Source organism: Alligator mississippiensis, chromosome 1 (assembly GCF_030867095.1).
Source record: "Alligator mississippiensis isolate rAllMis1 chromosome 1, rAllMis1, whole genome shotgun sequence".
NCBI lineage: Eukaryota > Metazoa > Chordata > Crocodylia > Alligatoridae > Alligator > Alligator mississippiensis.
This window is the reverse complement of record NC_081824.1, coordinates 77289800-77316265: the sequence shown is the minus strand read 5'-3', so window position 1 is coordinate 77316265 and position 26466 is coordinate 77289800. Positions and strand designations below refer to the sequence as shown.

The window sequence follows — 26466 nt, the reverse complement described above, 5'->3', positions numbered from 1 at the left end:
TTTCCCAACCTTTTCCAGCCCAAGCCACACTTAAATTAATAATAATTTTCTGCGGTGCACCTGTTACAGATTTTCAGATGTGGCATACTATCTCTGGCATGGGGGTGGGCAGGGAGTCCGAGGCACAGACAGTCTGTGCCAGTGCTAGTTCCTAGTGTTAGTAGGATGTTTTCATGCCCTGCATACGAGGCAGCCACTGGTGCCACACCTTCCTCCCAGCAAGGACACCCCTCCTTTACCTGCTTGGGAGACCATGCTACTTGGTATAGAATCATAGCATCCTAGAACCAGGGGTCTGCCAGGGACCTAGCCCAAACCCTGTCTGCGAGAGGATCAGCCCTATGCAAACCATCCCAGACAAACCCTGTGTCCAGAAACTACTCTGTGTTCCTGACACAGAAAAGGATCTTGGAGTCATTATAGACTCCAAGATGAACATGGGCTGCCAATCTGGGGACGCGGTCAGGAAGGCTAACTGCACCTTGTCATGCATCACGAACAGTTCCAGGGATGTGATCCTTCCCCTCTATATGACAATGGTCAGGCCACAGTTGGAGTACTGCATCCAGTTCTGGGTGCCGCACTTCAGGAGGGATGTGGACAATATGGAGAAGGTCCAGAGGAGGGCCAGTCGCATGATCAGGGGCCAGCAGGGCAGGTCCTACGAGGAGAGGCTACGAGACCTGAACCTGTTCAGCCTCCACAAGAGAAGGCTGAGAGGGGATCTTGTGGCTATCTATAAACTGGCCAAGGGAGACCAGCAGGCAGTGGGAGAGTCCCTGTTCCCCCGAGCACTACTGGGAGTAACAAGGAATAATGGCCATAAGTTGAAGGAGAGTAGATTCAGGCTAGACATCAGGAGGCTCTACTTCACAGTCAGGGCGGCTAGGATCTGGAATCAACTTCCAAGGGAGGTGGTGCTCGCTCCTACCCCGGAGGTCTTTAAAAGGAGGCTAGATAGACACCTTGCCGGGGTCGTTTGACGCCTGCATTCTTTCCTGCGCATGGCAGGGGGTCGAACGTAATGATCTGCTCAGGTCCCTCCCAACCCTACCAACTATGAAACTGTGACACAACAGCAGGCATCACCTCTGGCATGTAAAGCAGGGGGACTCTGGTAGGCAGTGTCCTGCTGCTGCAAAGGCAGTGAATAGATGCTCAAGAGACCCCAGGTAGAGTCAGTGCCTCACTGCAGAGGCATTGACCCCCCAACCCCCTCCCCCCCCCCCCCCCAATCCAATCTACACCAATCTGAGCAGGGGGTAAAATCCCTTCCTGCCCCCAGTGCAGTGTCAGTCTGACCCTAAGCAGAGAGGCAAGACTCTGGAGGGCTGGTGCCAGCAGAAGCATTGGCACAGCTCAGTCCAGTCCCCACCCCCAGCAGCCAGCACCCATTGCCTTTGGGAAGCACCCAGTGTCTCTGGCCTTACAGAGTGTAACATGGTGCCTCTGGAAGTGGGGGAGGGGGTGCTCTGCACTGTACAGAGCCGGCAAGGCCTCCACTTGCCCCAGGCCTGCCCTGGCCTGCCTTGCATGCCGTGGCCCCTCAGCACCTGGCATCTCAGTGGGGCCAGGCCTGGAAGTGGCTCCTTCACCCTCCTGAAGTGATTCCCACTAGTGCCAGGCCTGCCTCCCAGTGCATTCACATGAGCAGAGACATGCCACAGAGCTGTGCCTCCCTGCCCCTGCTCCAGTGTGGCCCAAGTCCGATCCCGTTTCTTTGGGTTCTCTCCATGTCCAGGGCCCATGAAGGATCTGAATTGGATTCACAGAACTGGATTTGGTTCCTTTGGATTCTTCCCCGGGCCTCTTTGCTCAACAAGGAGTGAATTTAAAGGCGCTGAGTCCCAATGAACTGAATCCGATTCAGATCCTTCCTGGGACCTTGATGTGGGACAAGGAACAGATCCGAATCGGATTCAGTTTATTTGCATTCAGTTCTTGCTGCACACCAGGAGCTCTTTGCAGCACACCAACTGAAAAGCACTGTGCTACATGTAATATTTTTTAAAGTTTTTGTTTATTTGTAGGTATTTATGTTTGGATTTCTACTGTCCTGTAGTTCACATCAATACATTCAAAGCCAGTGGTCCCTAAACTTCATTAGTCTATAAAGAGCAATACTGAGAAAGTCCAGAGCTATAGGGAGTGTCATATCCTTTCTTAATCAACCTCATTTTAACTTTTAATTGCCTGTGGCCATGAGCAATATTGCAGGGTCTCACAGACCATAAGTCATAGACTCATAGAGACATAAGGCTAGAAGGGACCTCCAGAAGTCATTTAGTCCAGGGATGAGCAAAGTGCGTGTGTGTGTGTGTGTGTGTGTGTGTGTGTGTGTGTGTGCAGGCAGGGGCTGTGTGTGTGTTCATAGGGCGAGTCCCATATGCACACACACCCAACCATACACATTACCCACACCCCCTCATACACTCCAGCCACCCTCCCCCCGTACACAGCCTCCCACAAACCCCATACCCACCCACACCCCACATACCCACACATCTGCAGCCCCCCACAAACCTATACACAACCCCCACGATATACAAGAGTAAGACTTCATTTTAAGCTCTTGTGCAATCACCTATGTGTACACTACACCAATGCATATAAATCAGGACAAAAATATATTTTGAAATCAAATTAACGAATGCTGTAGATGTTTGCTTTTTAGAGTATAATTTGGTATTTTTTTGGTTATGAGATGGCAAAACCCCTTGCTGAAAGGAGTACTTCCCGGGGCAAGGAGAGGGACTTCGGGTGGCAAAGGTCAGGGGTTAGGGGTTGGGACTTCCAGTCCCAAAATGGCACCCAGGGGGTGGGGTACTTGTCAAGGGGCAGGGCAACCTACGTAGCCCTCAGCAGCTTGCCAAAGCTCAGTAAGTGGCCCTCCGCCCGAAATAATTGCCCACCCCGATCTAGTCCAACATCCTGCCTAAGAGAGGATCATCCCTATCCATCCTATACAAATCTATTGTCTAACCTATTAGAGCCAAACTGTGGTCACAAGATACAACACCCTAACCTGCCACAGGTAAAGGAGGGAGCCACAGTGGCAAATATCCTGCTGCTGCTAAGGTAGTTAAAATACTATTGAGTGACCTATGTAAGAGGGCCAAGCCCTGTGTTACACAGAAGGCAAAACCCCCCCAGTCTATACCAGGGTAAAAATTCCTTCCTGAGCCCAAGTTAAGGCAGTCAGTCTGACCCTGAGCAGAGGGGCAAGACTCTATAGCCAGGAACCTCTCAAGTTTTAGGAGCAGTGGCACATCCCAGTCAAAATACCTTGGCTGTAACCAACACCCTGTGTTTCTGAGAATGGGAAAACTATCCTCCCTCCACAACACAAGTAGCAACAGGAAGGGGAAAAAATTCCTTCCCAGTCTCATGTGGCAACCAGCAAAGCCCAGAAGCATGGGAAATGCCTATAGTAGAACATAGGCACAGCTACTCCTATATCATCCTTGACCAGTGCCTGTCAAACTAACTGGAACACATCCATTGACAGATTTCACAGCTTCCCTAGGCAGTCTGTTCCATTGCCTCACTGTTCCAGCCCAGCTTTCCAATCTGTTAACATCCTTCTGAATTGCACTCCTGTTGTCCAACGTATCCACAGTCCTTCCCAGTTTTGACATCTGCAGATTTACACAAGCTCTCAATTCCAGCATCCAAACCACTGACTAGCACTGAGCCTAGAACAGACCCCTATGGGGCTTCACTTAAAACCTCCTGCCTTTCTGACATGGAGCCATTTATAATTACCCTTTACTTGCAGCTGTTGAGCCAGTTCTCTTATCCACCTTATAATAGTTTTGTCTAGCCCACATTTCTCCAGTTTTTGTTTATGAGAAGGTCATGTGGGCCTTGTCAGAGTCCTTACTGAAGTTCAGATACACTGTCAACATGTTTATTAATGATTTGGATCCTGGAATTGAAAGCTTCTTGAGCAGATTGACAGATAACAGCATTCCATTCATCCACCCAAGATGAGGGAGGCTAACCAGTCTGTAGTTCCCCAGCTCCTTTTGGTGTTTTTTTAAAGAGGGTCACTAGGTTGACCCTTTTCCAGTTGTATGGCATCTCACCCGACTCCCACAATTTCATAAAAGCCTTCGGACTGTTTCTTATCTTATCTCTCAGATTGTCTCCTTCCTTATCCAAGTAATCCTTATTAGCTGTCTGGTTACAGCTTTTTTTTTATGAAGACTGAAGCAAAATAGCTGTTGAATAGTTCTGCTTTCTTTGCATCTTCTGTTAAGAGTTCCCCCTGTCTATTTAACAGTGGACCCACAGCTTCCTTGGTCTTTCTTTTCTGGCCAACATACTTACAGAACCCCTTCTTATTGTCTTTAACCTCCCTCACCAGGTGCAGCTTTTTTTTAACCTTTGTCTTCCTGATTTTGTGCCTGCAGGTTCTTGCAGTTTTGTAGGAACTTCCTTGGTGACCTACCCATCTTTCCATTGACTATATGCTTTCTTTTTTTATTTGAGGCATCCTTCAAGCTCATTGTGTTCTTGTGCTTCCATCATGTCAGCAGGGGTTTAGGCTGTAGCCGTGTTGGTCTAAGGGCATAGGCAGACAAGGTTCCTTGGGTGAATTTGATATCTTTTATTAGACTAACCCAAATAGTTGGAGAAAAGTTATTGAGCAAGGTTTCGGGTTAAAAATCAAAGGGTTTTTGAATCCGAAAGCTTGCTCAGTAACTTTTCTCCAACTATTTGGGTTGGTCTAATAAAAGATATCAAATTCACCCAAGGATCCTTGTCTGTCCATCATGTCAGAACACTTTCTTGCTGGGTTTCTAGAACTGTCCTTTTAGAAGCTTTCAGTCCTCCTAGACTCCTTTCTCTTTTAATCTGTCTTTCCATGGCACTATGCCTATTAACTCCTTGCATCAGTTGAAATCTGCCTTTTTGAAATCTAGTGTCTTAATTCTGCTGACCTTATGCTTTCCCCCAATCAGGATCTGGAATTCTATCATATTGTGATTGCTTCCTCCCCAGTTTCCCATCACCTTCATGTCTGCCACCAGTTCTTCCCTATTGTTCAGGACAAGATCCAAGACAGATGATCTCCTAGTTTGTATGCTCAACCTTCTGGAACAAAGTTGCTCAAGTTGGGAGCCATGGATTGGGGGTTGCTGCTCTAATAATTTTTCAATGTAGTGAGAACACTAAGGCCCCTTGATGCACATTCATTTCATGGTCTAATTGAATCTGATCCCCAATCCCAACAATCATGCCTCCTGCGTGCGCATGACAGGAGGCGTAATTGTTGGGCTCAGATCCCAGTTGCACCATTACTCCTTGTCATTGCTGGGGGAGACCATGATTGTGATCCCCGTGTACTGGGAAATAGAAGAGGAAGGCCAGCAGGTCCAGCCAGGTTGATAATCATCTGATTACTGCACTACAAATAAATGTAGCATGCCAACAAATTAATTATGACTTGAATTTGATTACAGGACTTTGAAGATATCATAGCTGAACCAAGTCTAGAAGAAAAAATGGAAACTGAAGATGAGTCAGAGGACCGAGCAGCCACTGAAATAACTTTCATATCTCAGAGTTCAATGAAGATGGTGATTATGGTCCATCAGCAGTTGTGTCTAAACTTTGCACGGTCCCTTTGGTATCAACAGACCCTGCCCTCACATCAGGCTAAGCATTATTTCAGTACATTTCTTTCCTGCTATCAGACTGGTGCTTCCTTGGTGACACACTTTTATCCCTTAATTGGTAAGACTGCTAATTACATTTCAGATGCATAATTTTAACTGTAAAATGTCATATGCAGTTTCAGATTAAAATGTACTTTACCTTGGGTGCGTGTTTCCTTGTATACATTAAAATATAAAAAAAATCAGTAAGGGTGGTTTTGTGCTGAAAAGTTGGTTGTTTATAAATAGCACCTTCTTACTTAGAAGACCATCTCAATGCATGTGCCCAGACTAATTTTCCTCTTATATATTTTTTCATTTAACATTTTAGTTCTGTGCTGCCCACTGCAATTTAAGAGTCAGCTAGGGCCACTTTCTTTTCTGAATTAAAGCTTTATTTTCTGGATCAGGTGAGTCTGTTGAAGGCAGTGGGGTTGCACAGATTTCCTGAAGGGTTGAATTTCAGCTGAAGGACCTTTATCTACTGCAAAAAGAGAACCCATTTTTTCTTTTCCTGATCTAAGGTGTCAGGGCTTGTATTCATGGGAGCAACATATCATTTTACTTGCCAAGTGGATACATTTGATATAAAAATAATTGCAGTAATATACCCAGGAGATCATTTTAAGTCATTTTTCAAAGCAGAATTGAATTCTTAAGAAGTATGGGGTCTTAAAGAATTGTCAGCTTAAGATGGAATTGTAATGGTGGGCCACTTTGCATTATATTGAGGGGGGGAGACTTTTTGCAAAATAGCATGCTTTTTATTTTAAACGCATCTTAAGTTGGATTAAGTTTTCACATTAGAAGATTGTATTTTTATACATGGTTTACAAGGTTTTTAAAGAATAAATGTTGTTTGCTTGTACTTGGAAGGGCTGCTTCAATCTGGCAAAATGAGAAACTTGAATTTTAAGCATTTCTTTCTTCTGAATTCACACTATACTTGTACTTTCAAATATATAATGCAATACATTTGGGGTAACACTAAAGATAAGCACTTTGCAACATGCAAAATTCTATTTGCTTAAAAATAAAAAGTTTCTGTAGCATGTGTGTTGTCTTCCCTTTGGTTTAGGTGCTGAAATGAATGATTGCCTTCTTGGAAGCCAGCTTTTAGCTAGCACACTTCTCCACAGTACCCTTTTTGCGGGAGTCACTTCAGATCTAGTCCTACATCAAGATGGCCCGTATGATTTTTACCAGTATCCTAATACTCAGCAGGTTAGACAGTGCCAGCCTGTGCTTGATAATTTTGCTAAAGAAGTAAACAAGTTACTGCAAGAATGGCCTGAACACCCTGCACTTGTGCAGGTAAGAATGTTGTGAGAGATGGTCAGGTCAAACCAGGTGTGTGCATGCATGTATATTTTTGTATATATAGTACATGTATCTGTATATGCAATAGAATCACTTGAATTAAATATTATAAAATAGTGTATGTTTCAGAGTAAGTAGTAATTTCTTTGTAAATTAAGGTAACTTACTAGGTACCTCTTAGCAATGTGATTCATTTGCATAACATTTAAGTATTCAGTTAGAACCACATGTGGCCATTTCAGTTTTACATTTTGAATTAGTTTACTGTGCTATAACGATCCTGATGTCTCGGTGTTCATTCTGATGATCTGGGCTTCAGTTTTCAGCATAAATTTCAAATAGCACTAAGGATCTTTTCCTTTATCCATCTGTTCTCCTTTGAGGGATTGGTGTGACTCCTCTGGAGGGAGAGATTGTGTTGCTCCATTATGTTGCAAAACACTGTCTGAAAGCTTTATTTTTGGGGGCATGTTTTGATGCATTTTTCTGCTGAGCAGTATTGGCTTTTACTGAACTATCAGTGTCCTAAATCCTGAAAGAGAGCGCATCTTAAATTAGGTAACAATTCTTAAGTGTTTCAAAGAAGGGAAGCACTGATACAGATAAGCTTGAACTCAGTATTGCAAGGCAGGAACCAGCTGTCATTGATTGAACATTTATTATTTGTCTTTCTTCTTGTAGTTAATTGTTGTGATGGACAGAATCCGTAGTTTCCCACTCTCTAGTCCTCTCTCAAAGTTTCTGAATGGCTTAGAGATTCTGCTTGCAAAGTCACAGGTAAGAGGAGGAAGGGGGAAAAAGGAAACTATTACAGTTTCTTAAAGTTGCTATTAACTCATTTTTTTTAAATCTTGGATGTGGCAAGAGGCTGTGGCTTTTGCTTAGAGCTACAGTAAAACCAATGTACACCATGTTGTGAAAATCCATAACTATATTACAAATATATTCTTGGGGGTATGTAGCCTGCTTCATTCTCAGAGTATAAATAATGGGGGGAATAGTGTGTGACACTTTCCCTGTGGCAAGCTCTCATCTTCCAGTTTATAAAGAGCAATTCATCTCTTCCAGGATTGGGAGAACAATGCCAGTCGAGCTTTATCTTTGCAGAAACACCTAGATTTGGTCACTCAGCTGATTATCCAGTGGCGTAAATTGGAGTTAAAGTAAGAGTTTTGAGTTCTGTCTTGTTATTTCTTAAATATTACAACCTACTGTTTTCAAAGCTTAGGTTCTCTTCATTTCTACATGGCAGCTTCCAAACTCCATCTGATATGGAACATATTTTTCTATTGTTTGTGCTACCGTGCTAGTACTTAGTGCTATTTCTTTTAAGTTGTAATGGCAAGGTTATGAATGTAAGTGGTTACTTGTGAATGGTAATTATTTGTGAGTATGTGTTATAAAATCTTTAGTTTGACAGATAAAGAATGACATACGTCCCTTCTACTTCAAAGTTTGTTTATATATAGGTACACACTCTCACTCACTTTTGATTTCCCCTCTCCCCCCCCCTTCTTTTTTTACAGCTGCTGGTCAGTTAGTCTTGACAATGTTATGAAGCGGCACTCGGAAAAATCCACAAGGCACTGGTTCTCAATCTATCAGATGATTGAGAAATACATGCAGGAACAGACTCAGGTGAACACAGAAGGTAACTATTGTCCTGTTACAAATGTGTAATGCAACTCTACCACAGTTAAGCACTCAAAGATCCTAAATCCTGTTCTTTTGTATAGATGCACCAGAATAAATTACATGATCACATATTTGTATTCAGATACTTTATTTTACATATTAAATTTTATAAACTGCATTTCTCATATAAAATACATATCTTTTTTCCAAAATTCAGCTTCTGGGTATTGGAGTGCATATTATAATCAAGGAAATATAGTAACAGTCGTTTCTGCTGCTTCAGCCTCTGCCCAGGGGCAAGTTGCATGGGCTACCAGGTAGCTGCTTCCTCTCCCCTCTCCTCCAACACTGTCTTCCCATAGAGGCTCTTAAGTAAAGCTCTTTTTTCCTTTGTTCTGCTTTTTTTCTTCATTCAGGGCCATGTTGTATGTAATAAAATATGGTGCAGTTTTCTTACTTAAAGTATGTAAAAATTATAATGTCTTTAATAGAGGCAGGGAAATGAAAAGAAATACTGTATATCAGGTTAAACCACACTGTTTCATGTGGCTGATCTGTCTCGTAGTAAGTGGAAGTTTAGCTGTGGTAATTTAGCAGTTTTTTCATTCAGGGGTAAACCACCCTTGTTTAGTTTCCATTTACTTCAGGGTAGCTTGGACACACAAAACAGTTACCGCAAACCTAGTGTAAATTCTTTTCCCCCACTTGAACTCTGTATTTTTCCATCTCTGTATGCCATCTGCCTGCACATAGCCATCATAATGTTGCATTACACTACAGGCACCTTTTCTGTTCTACAACACCTTTAATAAATGTCCAGTTACTGTACAGGAAGAACTTAGACTGTCAGCAACCACCCAACCGCGGGCATGCAACATCTTTTTAAACTGGGGTCTGCAGTAACTTATGTTTGGGTTGACTAGGGACAGATCTGTCATGCACGCTCTTGCCATGATAATTGATTATGGCTTGGCTATGGGTTGGTTTGGAATGGCTGGTCATTTATGAATTATTTAGAATTATCAAAAACATACTTGTAGTTGATCTCTGCAATCTGGATCTTATTTCTGCCTTTTTGTCCCATTTCTCTTCTATTCTTTGCTGCACGTAAACAAATTAGATCTTCTTCCAAATTAGAATGCAAATTCTTTGGAGCAGGACCAGTCACCCTTGATACTAGTGAGAGCTCTGATCCCTCATTGGAAGTTACTACAGTAAAAAAATTACATTTTATTTGAAATATTCTTTTTTCTTCTTGTAAATCCCCCGTGGGTGAAATCTACAGAAACCAGTGAGCCATTGAATTTAAGAGCACTGATCAACACTCTTCAGGCTTTCATTGAAGGATCCACTTTGGGGGAGTTTCATACACGACTTCAAGCTCTCCTGGTTTTCCACTGCCATGTCTTGCTAATGCCTCAGGTGGAAGGAAAGGGTAAGTAGCTTCCCATAAAATGCATAAATGGAGCCTGGATTAGTTTTATAAAGTATTTTCCACAATCTGTCCAAATTCCAGTTGAGAGTTCACAGGTGCAACAAGATAATTCATTGTCCTGGCCCCAGCCCTGGTTTTTACAAAGTGTTTCTATCAATGTTTCCAAGTTACATGATTGCAAACTGGATGCATCTCTGCTCTCGGTTTTAATCTTATCGTTCTACTCTTCCAGATGCACTATGTAGTGTATTGTGGAATCTGTACAATTATTATAAGCAGTTCTCAGAAGTCGTGCAGGCCCGGATCACTGAACTTCGTCAGCCAATAGAAAAAGAGCTTAAGGTAAGAATAAAATATTTACTTAGGCAATGTGTTGAAGTGATCAGAGGAGTAGTGGAACAGATGTCACCTACTGAATTGCTTCACTGGTTACTATTATAACCTTCCTTGCATTCCCACTGTGTGTGTGAAAATTAGCTGAAAGAGAGGGTTACTTGCAGCTTTTGTCTGGCACTAGTCAATTCTACTTAGCCAGAAAGTTTACTGCAGAATGAGTTCTGCATTCTCTCTGCATCACTCCCAGTTCAAATACCGTATCTTAGCCAAGGTAAGGTGAATATGTAACTACTTGCCCAGCTGCTGAACGTCTTGCTTATAATGCATCTGCTTCGATAATCTCCTTTTAAAATAAAATATTGTACTGTTTTTAGAAATATTTCATGACCATTTCTTTTCCCTAATAGGAATTTATGAAAATTTCTAAGTGGAATGATGTCAGCTTCTGGGCTATAAAACAGTCTGTAGAGAAGACACACAGGTAACACAGAAAGCTTGGAAGAAAGGGACCATTTTGGGATCCAGTGCAATAAACTGTATTTGCACATGCTGCATTTGTAACTTCCTACTAGCTGGATTCTGTTCAGTGCTGAGCTTAACTCACTGGGGTTTAATCTGTACCACATCATCTTGGAACCGTATCTGCTTTCTGAAGCTAGGAAATTTTGAGAGAAGAATGCTTGATAATTCTGTACCTTTCTGTGGTAATCAGGACCCTCTTTAAATTCATGAAGAAGTTTGAAGCTGTTCTGGATGAGCCCTGTCAAGCTGCCCTGGTAGAGAGCAACAAGGAAGAGCAGCTAGATTGCTTGGAGAAGCAGGAAGAGTTTGGGAGCAAGGAGAGTCAAATCCAGAGGCTTAACAGTGTGTTGAGAAGAACTTTGTCTGCCAAAACAGAGGTGGTCCAGGTATGTGCCTTTGGTACCCTAAATACAAGCCAGATAAGTTCTATATTCTTATCTCCCTCCCTGCTCAGATGGAAGTGCATATTGATTAGAAATTCATTTTATTCCTCAGTGAAAACAGGCTAACTACCTTGCATTCACTGTAGGATAAGAACATGTAGGCATTTACCATGCAGTAGCAGATGTGCTCTAACTTTGCACTCTAGCCTGCTCTGTGGTACCTAGCTTGTGTTGCCCATGCCCTGAGAAACTGATGTTGCATTCTGGCCAAAATGTTGGTCTGAACTAATAGAATGCTTTAATTGGGCCACACGATCATCCCTTATCCTCCTTTTTAATTGGTTAGTATGCTGTGGAGAATAGATAGGAAAGTTGTGTTCGGGTTTCAACAGAATGTGAAGTGTTACTTTGGGCTTTTTCAGCACGTTGCTGTGGCTTAAGTGGAGCTGTCTCTGTCATATACCTTCAGACCTGTTTTTCTTCTATTTTCTTAGACTGTGCTTTCAGAAGAGTGTCAGAGTAGAGTTATGTTTCACGCAGAATCACTTCAGTATCGCCTGCCTAAGCTCACAAAGCGAATGAAGAAGATGTGTGCAACTCTTATGGATAAGAGTTCATTCTCAGACTTAGTGGAGAATCTTGACCAGTTTACAGGTGCGTATAGGACTCGACTGTACTTTAAAACCCTTCCCAAACAACACATCCATAATTAGTTAATCTACTAGCCAATTGCCTGTCAAGAATGGCGGGCTGGGACGGAGCTCCTTCCCCTCCCCCCATTCTCGCCTGCTCCCCGGGCCTGCTCCCTTCCCCACTGTGTTGGGCCTGGGCCCACTCCTTCCCCTCCCCCCGCATTACCTGCAAGGAGCAGGGCAGTGGATGGTGAGGCCAGCTGTGCTGATCTTGCCCCCACCCCTTCCTTCCCCTGTGTCCCTGCCATCATGAGGTTGCTCCACTGCTGTCAGCTCCTTTTCAAATGCTTGTTTGCACTCTGATTGGCTGTTTGTCAGCCAGTCAAAGTGCGATTAAAGCATTACGGCTGGACAGACACACGGACAGACTTAGGCTTTTATAATATTAGAATGTTTTGGTTTCCTGTGTCTTCTCTTGTTTCACTGCCTTTTTTGTAGGTGATGTCATTGTCTCTGTACTTGAGCTGCAAAACTTAACATTTAATCAGGCTGCAGAGAAGGAAAAGCAGAAGTCAGAGGTCAAACATATTCATATGCAGAAACAACGGGCCTTATCTGATCTGTTTAAAAGCCTTGCTAAAACAGGTGAGATTTAATTACAGTGCATTTGGTTTAAAAATACAGAAGATGGTAGGACATAATATTTTTGTTTACAAACACAACTCTACAGCCATATTAATTTCTCTCTCTAAACTTTGAGATAGCAAAGTACATAATATTTCAATAGTATGTAAACCTGTGGTCGTTTGATCAGGATCCATGTTTATCAAAGCTAAGAGATCAGTTTTTTGACAGGATTGTTAGAAGAGTTTTTCCATTCATCTTGCATTATATCACAAGTAAAGAAATTCTTATTTAAAAGTAGTGATCCACAAAAACTCTAACCAGGGACCGGTGCCTTACTTTGGAAATGGAAGGGAGCTCCCTAACTTGTACCCATCGATGGATTCAGAGCAGATGCAAAATGAACTGGATTTCCATCTGGTCACTAATAGGACTGATCAATCATCCAGCTTGAACATTGTCCTTGGTTTTATTTGACCAATAAGCGCATATCTTTTAGCTGCTGGTTTTCTAGTTTAGCTTTGCCATTTCTACTAAGTCACTTCACATCCAACCCAGGTTAACATCTGCTTGTCTTTATTGAGTTTGTGTTAGGTTCTTAAAACAGTTAATTTGTGATTTGTTCAAAGGGCTGTTCAGAAATATCTGAATCCTTGTCTTTGTTTGAATATTTGGTACTGTCTGGATCACAGACCATATATCAAACTACAGGAGCCTAAAGAGATGGTAAATGTGTTCTGAATGTCATAGGTTTGTCATACCGGAAGGGTCTTGCTTGGTCCCGTTCAAAAGCCTCTCAAGATATGCTTTGCCTGCATCCACTGGATCTGCGCAGTGCATTAGCCATAGTCAACTGTGTACAGGAACTGGATGCCACGTATGTATTTTATCAGAAACTTTGTACTTCCTGTAGTAACTCCTCCCATTATCTTCATTAATAGATGTAGAGGTACAGTACAACAGCATTATTAGGAAACCCATGGGACTGAAAGAAAGAGTCATTAAAAGAGATTGTTTGCTGTAATAGGATTAGTCGGTTTACTGCATCATAAGTAATGAAAGAACGGGTACTTGCTGTTAGGATTGTTTTAAGCAGAGGTTTGTATTAAGCAGTGTGTTACACTGAGGTTGTGCTGTACATATTTTTCAATAGATTGGGTTCTTGGCAATTTTTGGTGTACTGTCAGTTTCATTGTTCCTATGTAATCAGTTAATTCTTCCCCTTCTGAGAACTTTTCTAACATGGGAGCAAAAGAGCACTCTGCTGTGATCTTCATAGACAGAGTGGATACTATCTAGTCCCAGATTTTGTAGTCAACATTAGCCTAGGAAATGTTACAGAGGAAAGACTAAGGATCCCTAGGCAATCAGTTATAGAATAACCTACTTGTAAGGAAAGTACCTTCCTGTCAGAACCTTCAACCGCAGGTGTTTTTATGCCCTGAATCATTCAAGTAGTTGCTTGCTTATAATCATACCTTCTGGAGAAAACCAAAAAAAAGTTGAGGCAAAACTTATTTAAACATTCCTTAATTGGAAACATGATTTAGGCACTTTTTAACAAGTCATTTTCAGTGGCCTTTGAGATTTGTTGAACAATTTCAGAATGTGACATTGCGGTCAGTTGGATCTTTCCTATTTCTCAGTTAACAAAGCTTTCAGTAGGTTTTGGAAATAACTTTTCTTAAAGTTGTCATGGGTGGCCTGAAGAGCTTTGAAAGTACTCTTGTTAAAGAAGCATAAAAAGTTGTACAGCTGAATATGCACATACTTATTTGCCTACCGCTTGTCCCCAAATAAGATTTATGCCATGTTTTGGGAAAGCAGAATGAAGAAAAAAAGATTTTCCTTTTTAACCAAACTGTTAAGAATCAGTTTCTCTATTTAAGATGTGCACCCCAGTTTTCAAGAGTTAATTTATGAGAAACAGGTGAGTATGGTAGGTGAATAAATAAGGCATATTGATAAATTCATCTTCTCTGAGATGAATGATTTCTGGCCAGCTGTTCAGCCACCTGTGTTGATGAAGTCATGCACCTTTAAGTCAAACTTGTCATACTCTTTTAGGTTGCTGGCAGAGATCTCTTCTGCGTGGGATGGATGCCAGAAGTACTTCTACCGATGTCTTGCACGCAACTCTAAGCTTCAGACAGCATTATTGGCACCTGTTAAGGTGAAAAAAAAAAGTAACTGCAAGCAAAATCTGCAATTCTTGTGTTTGCCTGAATTTTATTTCAGGACTTTGAACTAGTAGTTGATTTCCTGATTCTGGTGGAGTGTACCACAGATTAGGAATTGCTGAGAGATGCCATTGCAGAATTCACTTAAAAATTCAAATTTTTAAAATTTTCTCAGCCTCTTTAATTTTCCTTTTTTTCTGTAAGATACATTTGATACAGATGTTATTTTCTAAGTGTGACAAGTAACTGGATTTGCGAAAAATGAAATTTGGCATCTGTTTTCATGAATCAAAATGAGGATGCTAGGAAGATAGGAACTATCTGGTCTGTTCATATAATTTTACTCCTTTTCCCCTGTGTTTCAGGAAATTGGAGTAGGTAGCATTGAGAGATGTAAAGGATTTACAGCACACCTTATGAAGATGCTTGTCAAACAGAGAAGCTCCCTCACTGCCTTAACAGAGCAGTGGATAATACTGAGGTACTCTCGATGTTATTACTATAGCCTTATTTAAACTGGTAAAGAGGAAACTGACTGGAACCATGTACATTTAAGAAACAATGGTAATTGCAAAATAGAAAAGGTATTAAAATGCTATTCATTTCTTATTTTTGTTCTTGGTCTACATGACTAAAGTAACTAGAAGAGTATTTATTGCATTCTGTCAATTGCAAGCAAATATTTCAAATGTTCTGAAATCAAAGCATACAAGAGAAATGGGAGTTACGCACTATGAGGATCAAGAGAGAATTGCAATGCAGAATTATAATTGTATTTTTGGATTGACAAAAAGGAGTCATTTGGTAGTGATAGAGCCAGATTACATCCTGTGGTTTTTGGAGAACAAGTTATGAGCAAGTGGCCAGCCTAAAAAACAGAGCTAAAGCAAGAAAACTCCAACAGAGTATAAAAAACAAATCTTTAGAAGAAGAGATTGGACCATTTATTTCACAGGAGAAAGTGTTTTTAGCTCTTTAATAGAAAAAAAGTGATCATGCATACAGTTATGCCTTTTAGGTATTTATTTCACTGTCACTCACTGCTGGGTAACTTGTCACTTTGACTTACCAGTTCTGTGGACACAATGCTATAGCTGCTCATTCTTACTGTAGGCTTATGAAACTTGGAACAGGAACTGCCCTCTGTTAGTATGTACAGCATCTAACTTGGACAGGTGTCTTTAGATACTACTATGTAAATACATCATTTACATACATAATACAAAATACATAATTTAATAATATGTGCATGCATATAATTTGCAATAGTATCAATATAAAAAGTATCTGTCATTTGAAATGTAAAGTAGGTTCATGTAGTCATTATGAGCAGTCTGTCATATAGCATTCAAGGAAAGATGACTTATTAGTATTCATAGATTCATAGATGTTAGGGTCGGAAGGGACCTCAATAGATCATCGAGTCCGACCCCCTGCATAGGCAGGAAAGAGTGCTGGGTCTAGATGACCCCAGCTAGATGCTCATCTAACCTCCTCTTGAAGACCCTCAGGGTAGGGGAGAGCACCACCTCCCTTGGGAGCCCATTCCAGACTTCGGCCACTCTAACTGTGAAGAAGTTCTTCCTAATGTCCAATCTAAATCTGCTCTCTGCTAGCTTATGGCCATTATTTCTTGTAACCGCCGGGGGCGCCTTGGTGAGTAAAGCCTCACCAATTCCCTTCTGTGCCCCTGTGATGAACTTATAGGCAGCCACAAGGTCGCCTCTCAACCTTCTCTTGCGGAGGCTGAAGAGGTCCAGGTTCCCTAGTCTCTCCTCATAGGGCTTGGCCTGCAAGCCCTTAACCATACGAGTTGCCCTTCTCTGGACCCTCTCCAGGTTCTCCACATCCCTCTTGAAGTGCGGCGCCCAAAATTGCACCGAGTATTCCAACTGTGGTCTGACCAGCACCCGGTAGAGGGGAAGTATCACCTCTTTGGTTCTGTTCATCTTGGAGTCCACTAGGACTCCAAGATCCCTTTCCGCTTCCATGCCTCCAAGCAGGTAATTTCCTAGGCGGTAGGTATGCTGGACATTTTTCCTCCCTAGGTGCAGCACTTTGCATTTCTCCTTGTTGAATTGCATTCTGTTGTTTTCTGCCCATATGTCCAACCTGTCCAGGTCTGCTTGTAGTTGTTCCTTGCCCTCCAGTGTGTCCTTCTCCCCACAGTTGTGTCATCCGCAAACTTGGACAGAGTACACTTCACTCCCTCGTCCAAGTTGCTGATGAAGACATTAAAGAGTATCGGTCCAAGGACCGAGCCCTGTGGGACCCCACTGCCCACACCCTTCCAGGTCGATACCGACCCATCCACCATGACTCTGGGTGCGACCCTCCGGCCAATTAGCCACCCACCGGACTGTGTAGTCATCCAAGTCACAGCCTCTTAACTTGTTCACCAGTATGGGGTGGGATACCGTATCGAAGGCCTTCCTGAAGTCTAAGTATATGACGTCAACCCCTACTCCTGTGTCCAGGTGTTTTGTAACCTGGTCATAAAAAGAGACTAGATTAGTCAGGCATGATCTACCTGCTATGAACCCGTGCTGGTTTCCCCTCAGCATAATTTTTCCTGCCGGGCTCTCGCAAATGTGAGCCTTGATAATTTTTTCAAAGACTTTGCCTAGGATGGAGGTGAGACTGACTGGCCTATAGTTGCCTGGGACCTCCTTCCTCCCCTTCTTGAAAATGGGGACCACATTGGCCCTTTTCCAGTCCTCCGGGACCAGGCCCGTGCGCCATGAGTGTTCAAATATTCCCGCCAGTGGCTGCGCAATGACATCAGCCAGTGCCTTCAGTACCCTCAGATGGAGCTCATCTGGGCCTGCCGACTTAAATGCATCCAGTTCCTCCAAGTGACTCTGCGCCATCTCAGGGTCTATGCTTGGTAGTCTGGCGCCTTGCTGCTGCCACTCTACAATCCCAGTGAGAGACTTGTCGTGCCCCTCGTTTAGGAACACTGAGGCAAAGAACTCGTTGAGGAGTTCAGCCTTGTCCCCCCTGTCCGTCACCAATTGTTTCTGCCCATTTAGCAGGGGTCCTATTCCTCCCTGGGCCTTCCTTTTACTCCCTATATATCTAAAGAACAATTTTTTGTTATCCTTAACTTGGGATGCCATCCTCAGCTCCATTGTAGCTTTGGCCCATCTAACTGCCTCTCTACAAGTACGAGCAGAGGAGGTATACTCCTCTTTAGTAATCTCTCCCTGTTTCCACTTTTTTTATATGCCCCCCTTTTAGCCCGTAGGCTGCTCTGGATTTCTCTGGTCAGCCAAGGAAGCCTCTTGGCCCCTTTCCCCCTTTTTCCCCACATTGGGATCATCTCCCTCTGTGCCCGAAGGATTATTTCCTTAAGGCACAGCCACCCTTTCTGGGTTCCCAACTCTTTAAAACTCCTACTCTGCAGTGCATCCTTGACTAAACGCCTGAGTTCATTGAAATCAGCTTTCCTAAAGTCCAGCACTTTCACCCAACTAGTTACCTTACCCACTCAATGTCTTATGATGAATTCTGTTACTTGGTGATCACCGTCCCCCAGGTGACCACCGGTCTGTAGGTCTCCTACCATGTCATCCCCCATTGCCAATACCAGGTCCAGTAAGGCATTCCCTCTAGTGGGACCATGTACCTCCTGTGTCAGATGGAGGTCCTGTACAGGAACCTGCGTGAACGGTGGGACTTTGCTGTCTGCGTCTCCCAGCAGATGTCTGGGTAGTTTAGTTCCCCCATGACTACCGTCTCCCTAGTTATTATGGTCTCCGAGAGCTGCCTCAGGAGCCCCAAATCTAGTTCTTCCCCTCGTTGTGGGGGTCTGTAGCAGACCCCTACCACCAAATCCCTTTCTCCTTGACCTCCATGTAACCTAACCCACAATCCTTCTACTTTCCCCTCCTCCAATTCGGTTTTGATAAGGGTCAAATTATTTGATAAGGGTATTAAATTACTTTAAGTAGAGGAGAAAAGTGAATAATATTTGAATATAGGCCCAAAGGTTTATTAAGTTTATTTGAAACCATTTAAACCTTATTTGAAACTATTTGCATGATGCTTATTGCAAGAAAAGATTGCTAAGCCGTGTACTCATAACTCATGTGTACAGAATAGAATAGTGGAGACTGTTAATTGCATAAAACTTGTTTTCAAAGCTTTTGAGTAATTATTGCTCACTAATTGGACAATATATTGAATGCATGAATTAATATCCCAGTGTCTTTGTTAAACATATTTCTGGAAACATGAGACCTTCCCATGAATTAGAATAAAGTGTTGAAGAGTGATCTTAAAGGGAAATCTAATGCAATTTTTGAATACTGCCATTTGAGACTTATTTCATTTCTTTTTCTCCTTTGGTTTTTCTAAACAGGAATCTTCTGAGTTGTATACAGGAACTTGATTCCAGGGTAGATGCTGCTAGAGAGTATAATGTAGCATTTCCTCCTCAAGATAGCATTCAGCAGTGGACGGACAGACTGCAGCATCTTGCTATGCAGTGTGTCATGGTCCTTGAGCAACTGTCTTGGTTTATACAGTGCTGCCCAAGACAACCATCTTTGCTGTGCAGTGATGATGAAAGGACAGCTATAAAAACACACATTCTCCAATGTAAAAGAACCAACCAGAGTCTGGGAAATGCCCAGATGGGAATACCTGACTTGATTCCATCAGAGCTAATATATCTGTCTCCAGTGACTGCAGATCATCTGCCTCCTGGATGTAAGATGCGAAACCAAGATCAGCTGTGGCAGCAGCTGGCTGCTAAAGTGACTGAGATGCTAGCCAAGGTTAAGGCAATGAAAAAAGATGTGGACAAAATAAGACAACAATCTTGTGAAACCTTATTTCATTCTTGGTGAGTCCTGTGTTGGGTAGAAGGGATACTGTTTCTGTGCTTTTGGATGCTTGTGTAACGTTTAAACATAATATGCAACGTACATTTGAAAAAGTTTGCTACTTTTTAAAATATGTTTTTAAAGAATGTCTGAAAATGTATTTTGAAAATATTTTTCAGCTTTTTTCCTAATGAATATTTTGAGTTTCAAGTCTAGTTTTTCAAACAACTAAATCTTTTAAATAGCGCAACCAAAAGTTTTTCCTCTTAGCCCAGCTTTTGTCTTTGGTCTCCTGTAATATTCCACTAATTTTCCAATTATTCCCAGAGGTCCAGGTGTTAGGCAAGAGCTGAATTTCTTAGTGTAAAAATATAAAAACATTTACTTATTTTTTGTTTTAATGGAAACTTTCAGGTTATGCTTGCATATCATAAAGAAGCAAATCAATATATTACATTGTTCTGATTCTAAGTCTACTACTTTTTCTTCTTTCAGAAGAACTTCTTAAATTACTGGGGTCAATAGTAATTGTGCCAGACAATCTTGACTTTTGTAGTTGCCATATTTTTGTGCGTGCCATAAAAGTACCAAGCCTTTTCTGTGAAGTTTTTATTTTAGTATTTTTGTACATTTAACTCTTTGGGTCCTTCCTTGTTTGACTTCCCTATTGTAAGGGTGGTATCAGTTGCATCCAGAGAAAAAGCTGTTTTTTATTTATTTTTTAATTGGACCTGAAAATATGGGGTTGACTTCTGATTAAAACAGTGGAAATGTTCCTTTATTCCTTTTTGTCGTCTGTTAAAGCAGTATTATGGCTGCCATCAGTATTTGTTGCTATGATTTTTAGAAAGTTAGGGAAATACGTATAAGTAACCTCCATTTCTAAAGGTTTAATTTTGAATGGAAGTTTTCTTCTTTCAATATTGTGACCTTTCTTGTTACAGGAAAGATTTTGAAGTTTGCACTTCAGGACTGAGTTGTCTGTTGGAAGTGTCCTCTCAGTTACAGGGCTTAGAGTCCCTGTTTGTTCTTCCAGACGCAGAAGGTGGGCAGTGTGCAAGGCAGATGACATTAATCAAGAGCCTAGAATACATCCAGGAAGAGGTTAATAAAACTGCAGTAGAATTTGCTACCTGGAAAGAACAGCTTCTCACTCCCACATCAGACTGTGGTGGTAAGGATAACTCCTTTCTTTTCACAACGTAACTGAAATAGGAATTCAAGAAACGTGGTAGCTCAGTTACTTGAAGACAGTTACACAAGACAAATGTGCCTGAGACACAAATTAAAGATAGTTTATTTTCATCAGGGATCTGGGTTTTCTGTTTCCAGACGTCCCCCTTTCCCTGAGGAAAATGCAGATTTCTCATTTTAACGGAGTAACCCTCAGATTTTGCACTTTTGGCAAAGAACTCTCTCCAGGCTGGCAGAGTTCCTGCCTGCAAAGGGCTGGGGGGGGAGCGGGAGGAAGGTGGTCAGGCAGGGGGCACCATGTGCATTTATAGATAGGTATGAAAAACGTTGCTTAATGCCTGCCTGCTCTGTTTGCATTTTTACTTGATAAGTGCTGATAATCAACCAGCTTAATAGCAGAGAAAACATCTATTGATTTAGTTGAGCTTCAAGGGGGCTTCATTACCCTCAGAAATATTGCCAGTTAGACTGTTAGTGCCATGTCTGTGTCCATGCCAGACAGCTATTCTGTTGGCTTTTGTCTTCTGTGAACTTTTTTCACAGCTGCACACTGAGCCAAATCTGTCTTTTAAAGAATATTTCTAGCAATGGGCAAACCTCCTGTTTTGGGTAGTCCCTGAAATGTTTAATGCTTTACTGAAACATTTGAGGTTCTGCAGTCTCTTCCCCTGCGCATACTTTTGAAGATCATTGTGGGCATGTGGGCAATCTGTTGCTTTGGGCAGCCTCTCTATGGCAGGCATGGGTAAAACACAGTCTGCAGGCCAGATCTGGCCCACCAAGGGATTTTGTCTAGTCTGCAGTGGGTCCCTTGGTCCCACCAGGCCCAGATGTGAGAGGCAGTCTGAGCTGTGGTGTGTACCTCTGGTCCTGCTACCCCCAGGCATGCAGCAGGGCTGGAGGGGCACAGCAGCTGGACTCCATGTCCCAGCAGCCCTAGCGGCAGTGTCTCCTTCCAGCTGCTACAGCTACCAGACTTAGCTCCACTGCCTTAGCATTCCAGCCCATTTGCCCTGCATCCACCACTGGAGGCAAGACCCATGGGCTGGCGGGGAGCAGCACCCAGGAGTGAGATGAGTGGGCGGGGCTTGGGAGACCCCGGGACCTTGGGGTAGCAACATCATGGGGCCAGGGCAGTCACAACCCACTACCCACACACCCCTGCCCGGTGCTTGTCACAGGGGTGTGCAGGCAGCAGATGGCAGTGCTGCCCAGGGCCTGGCCCTGCACTGTTACCACTCTGCAACCTGCCCCATGATCACAGCCTCAACCTCCTGTCCTGCTCCCAAGCACTGCACACTCTGGTCCCATCCCATATATGGAGTTTTGGTGCACTGTTGTATTGTGGGGGTTCTGACCCTGCCCGCGACAGCTCAGCAAAACTCTCTATAGGCAGGTCCAGACAAGAGCATACTTGTGGTATGCGACACCACAGACCTTTCTGTGTGGCTACACACCGCACATAACATACATACAGGCATTCCCTGCCCTGCTAATTTGCAGTGAAGGGTTTGTTTTTTTGGAGCAGGGGTTGGTTTTTTCTTGACACCAGATTTTGCTGTCAAAAAAAAACATGCCTGAAAAAAGCCAGGCAGTGCATGTGGCAGCAGTGTGCTGCTGCCCAAAACTAGAGCCTGTCTAGCCGGAGCCACGCTGCTGCTGCCGGATTGCCACCGCTAGAGCCCTGTGAGGCCCCCAGGTAAGGCTGCTGGGGCCAAACCAGGTGCTGGCCCCAGCTGCCTCTACCTCACCTGGTGCATCATGCTGCACACCAGAGTGTGAGCACAAGCGTTCCCCAGGGAAAAGTAGCAGCAGCACGTTGTGCCACTGCTATTTGTCCCTAGAGAAAAGCACAGCACACTTGTCTGGACATGCTGTATGTGCCTCATGGGCTCACATAATTGTCCACCTTTGCTCTGTGGGGTCTATGATGCCTGTCCAGTTAAACTTCCTATGCAGTCCTGGTGATTGTGCATTGGATTCCAGAGCCTTTAAAGAAAGTGCTGAAACTAGAGCCTCTAAAACTAAACCATGGTAGGGTTGATTAGACAGCTCCTTAAACTATAAAATCAGTGCTCTGCTCCTTTTTTTTCTTTCTTTTCTCTCAATGAATCCTTTGGCCTATTCCTAATAATGTCTCTTATCTGCCCCTGGAAAGCTGTTATCTGTCTTCATTTAAATAAGTGCCAGACAGCCTTATGTTTAGAGCAGTGTTTGCCATGTGTAAGAGAGGTTGCCTTCTAGGGAAATTCACTGTTATCATGGAAAATTATGACTATTTTTTCCAAAGGGAATCAAGAATCAGATGAAAGTTTTGTAGAGCACTTCTCAGAGCAAGTAGAAACTGCCATCCATGTTGTCCTGTGTGCCATCCAGTGCTTGGTAGAGAGAAAACAGGAACAAGGAAAGGAGAAAGAAAAGTCCCCAGAGGAAGATGGTAAGTCTGTAACCTTAGCCAAAAGTGACAAGGGAAAATTGTGCACATGTAAAACGAGTTATGCTTGCATGTGTTCATTACTGGTTACTCCAGACTGCTTTATCCTGTTAACTGGAACTATCCATAGAACCTGCTAGGGATGGGGATTTATTGCTTTGAGCTATTATCTTGAATCTCAAAGTTGGGTTTGGTAACTGTTTTTCTGTGCTTCTACCAAAGAGGAGGCAGCTGACAGACTAAAAGCCGGGCATTTAACTAAGCTCTTGGATGAAGACCTCTCTGCTGATCTGAGTTCTTTGCATATGCAGAAAATCATTTCAGCCATTTCAGAACTCTTGGAGAGACTGAAATCTTATGGAGAAGACTGCACGCCAGATAAACACAAGGTAAATTCATTCTTTCCTTGAAGTCATTGTTTTTTATGGTCCCAAAGAACATAAGATTTAACTATGGTCTATTCAGTGTCTCTGCATCACCAGTAGCATGTATTGCTAAAATTGTAAAAGTCCTTGCCATATGAAAAGTAGAAAACCATTATAACTGTAAGGAATTAGAATTAACTGTGTGAAAAATATTTTCCAAAAAAATTATGTTAATTTTAGGCTTAAAATAAATTACTTATTTCAGAACAAGTCACTAAGCTCTGCACAGTTACCTCAAGATAGGCTGTTGTAATAATTAATTATTTCCAGAATGCAGGGTTTTAGAAAGGCACATAGTAAACAAATTACACTAAATTTATGAACCAGACACGTTGGTTCACCAAGGCAGAACATGCCTTGAGCACCTCTGTTTACAGTCTCTCTTCTTGGCCTCTGTCAAGACTCATTTGAAATGTATAGTTATGTCAAATGCCTTTTTTTGTTTTTCACTTAACTGCAGTTCTTGAATCAGTCCTGCTACTTGCTGGTGCGTCTGTTGCCCATGCTCTGCAAGTATTCAGATCTTATCCTCTTCTACCTCACGGTTTCCTTGACATCTCACAGGAGTACTGGGAAATTGCTTTCTGTTTTAACTAGTATATTCACGGAGCTTGCTCAAAAGGTAAGTCCCTGGGGACATTGTAGGATTGATATTAATCTTGCATACTATATTCAAAGGCCTAGGATGGCTTAATTATAAAATTAATTTCTAGCTGTACTTCTTTAACATCTGTAAAGATGAGTAAGAAAATTTAAAGCTCTGAATGTTTTCATGATTTACTTCTTGTTGTAACTAGCAACAGTATAGTCACTGTGTTGGTACAGTGTGCAATCATGGGAGGCATACAAAAAGGTTAAAGTTTTTCAATCTTTTTCTAACTCTTGCTAATGAAGCAACTCATTCTAATCAGGTTTATTGAGACTTGGGCAGATTTGATCATTCTTGGAAGAAACACTCTGTAAACCAGAGTAGGCCTAATATGAGGAAGCTGGTGTTCAAGTGTGTTCTTGGTTAAAGGGATGCAGGTTGTAGCCATGTTGGTCTGCAGGCTGTTGGTCTGTGTTGTTGATTAAAATGTTCTTTCATCTTGCCATTACTTTAATTTTGAATCAGATCAATAAAAATGTTTGCCTTTAGGGATTTTGTCTGCCTAAAGAATTAATGGAAGAAGAAGCAGGGGAAGGAGCAACAGAGTTCCATGACTATGAAGGTGGTGGCATTGGAGATGGGGAAGGCAAGAAGGATGTGAGTGACAAAATAGAAAATGAGAACCAGGTATGTATGCACAATGTTGTTCAAGGGCACCTAAAAACAAATCCTCTCTAGGGAGAAATTGTTGCTTGTTTGAAATCATTATTTGTTTTGATACCATTTGTGTCAAAAGCAAACTGAATGTAAAGTACACGTTTGCATTGGTGCCTAGAAATGCAATTTATTGTGAATTTGATCTTTCAGAGTAGCAGAAAGCTGTAATTATAGTATATTTTTATTTGTTTGCTACCAGTCTGTTTTGAAGAATTCATTAAACAGATTATAACTACTAATTTATATGATGCTTTGTAAACATCAAGGCATACAAAATAACTCTAAAAAGACAAAAGTTTGCCTTCAAATTTAGGGGCAGTTCTAAAAAATGTAACATGCAGGTTGTAATCAGGTAAACAATTAGAAATGTTGCTGACAGTCTATTTTGCGTTTCATATTAGTACAAAAATAGATCTGAGTGTTACCAAGGTGCCATTAAAATCTTTAAGACAAGCTAACTGTAACTAAACCATCAACTGTGACTAAACCATTCAGGTAGAAGACACTCGGCAGAAAGGGCAAGAAAAGGAGAAAGAAGATCCAGACTCTAAACCAGATATTGAAGGAGAGGACAATGCAATTGAAATGTCAGAGGACTTTGAAGGGAAAATGCATGAAGGGGAACAGGACAAGAAAGGTTTGTTACTTTCACTGAAGCAAACCGAAAAGATTTCACACCTGATGCTTCTGGAAAAGTGTATATAGCAAAATGGTTCTAACAATAGAATAACAATATTAGCATACAAATAATAACAAGTCAGCTACAAAAAACAGCAAATCTGACTGTCTTCTGTCACAAGTGGGTGGAACTGGAACTTTCTATTATTAAAGGACCCACCAGGGCATTAGTTCACTTCCAAATAACCAGGTTTCTCAGGAAATGCCTTTATTCATCAAAGTTTTACCCATTGAGAAGTAGGCTGCCATTTGCCTTAGCAAAAAGAACTAACTTTGAGCCTCCTGTACTTTGTTAATAATCTGTAACAAGTTGCCATTGACTAAATATCTGTAGCAAAATACAGTTGGGTGTTATGCAGCAGCGTAATATTATTAGTTATAATAATAGTTAGCTTATCCCTAGCTCTCAAGGGCTATCCCCATTTTATAGATGGAAAAAGCGAAGCACAGAAAGGTGACGTTACTTGCCCAAGATCACTAGTTAAACTGGTAGCGGTGAAGAATAGTCCCCATGTGTGAGTTATAGCTTAATGCTTTCTCAGTTTATTAAGCTAGATTGCCTCCCTATAGCACAACAGATTTTAGTGGGTAGACCTAAACAAAATTATTTCTTACCTGTTAAGTAAAGTGTGCATAGTTCCTCTAGCTGCTGTCAGAAAAGAGGCTTTCAGAGCAAAGTCATGTTTTGGAAACATTGTGTCAGTGGATTCATTCTCTTTAAAATAAAAAATACAAGTATTTTAGCAGAATCATGTGGGTTGCCATTGGCAAATATATTTAGCCTTTTTGCACCTAGAAAGGACAGATTTTGAATATTTTGGATGTAATTTAACAACCTCCTGGCAGACCTGCCAAGAATTGAGGGCTTGG

The 26466-nt window shown here is 42.1% G+C and overlaps 1 protein-coding gene across 4 annotated transcripts in view; it reads left to right on the top strand.

Annotated features, from left to right (window-relative positions):
* MDN1 (midasin AAA ATPase 1) overlaps window positions 1-26466 on the top strand; it is a 154197-nt gene that overhangs the window by 105991 nt on the left and 21740 nt on the right. For all 4 annotated transcript variants that reach the window (XM_059732015.1, XM_059732018.1, XM_059732014.1 and 1 more), the window contains exons 65-85: window positions 5469-5742; window positions 6742-6977; window positions 7665-7760; window positions 8052-8146; window positions 8510-8634; window positions 9904-10053; window positions 10286-10395; window positions 10797-10870; window positions 11102-11297; window positions 11789-11948; window positions 12425-12571; window positions 13301-13427; window positions 14618-14723; window positions 15096-15211; window positions 19094-19579; window positions 20504-20733; window positions 23044-23190; window positions 23410-23576; window positions 24073-24234; window positions 24751-24888; window positions 25414-25555. In XM_059732015.1, coding sequence (XP_059587998.1) covers window positions 5469-5742; window positions 6742-6977; window positions 7665-7760; window positions 8052-8146; window positions 8510-8634; window positions 9904-10053; window positions 10286-10395; window positions 10797-10870; window positions 11102-11297; window positions 11789-11948; window positions 12425-12571; window positions 13301-13427; window positions 14618-14723; window positions 15096-15211; window positions 19094-19579; window positions 20504-20733; window positions 23044-23190; window positions 23410-23576; window positions 24073-24234; window positions 24751-24888; window positions 25414-25555 — 3484 coding nt within the window. The remainder of the gene's footprint in view (window positions 1-5468; window positions 5743-6741; window positions 6978-7664; window positions 7761-8051; window positions 8147-8509; window positions 8635-9903; window positions 10054-10285; window positions 10396-10796; window positions 10871-11101; window positions 11298-11788; window positions 11949-12424; window positions 12572-13300; window positions 13428-14617; window positions 14724-15095; window positions 15212-19093; window positions 19580-20503; window positions 20734-23043; window positions 23191-23409; window positions 23577-24072; window positions 24235-24750; window positions 24889-25413; window positions 25556-26466) is intronic.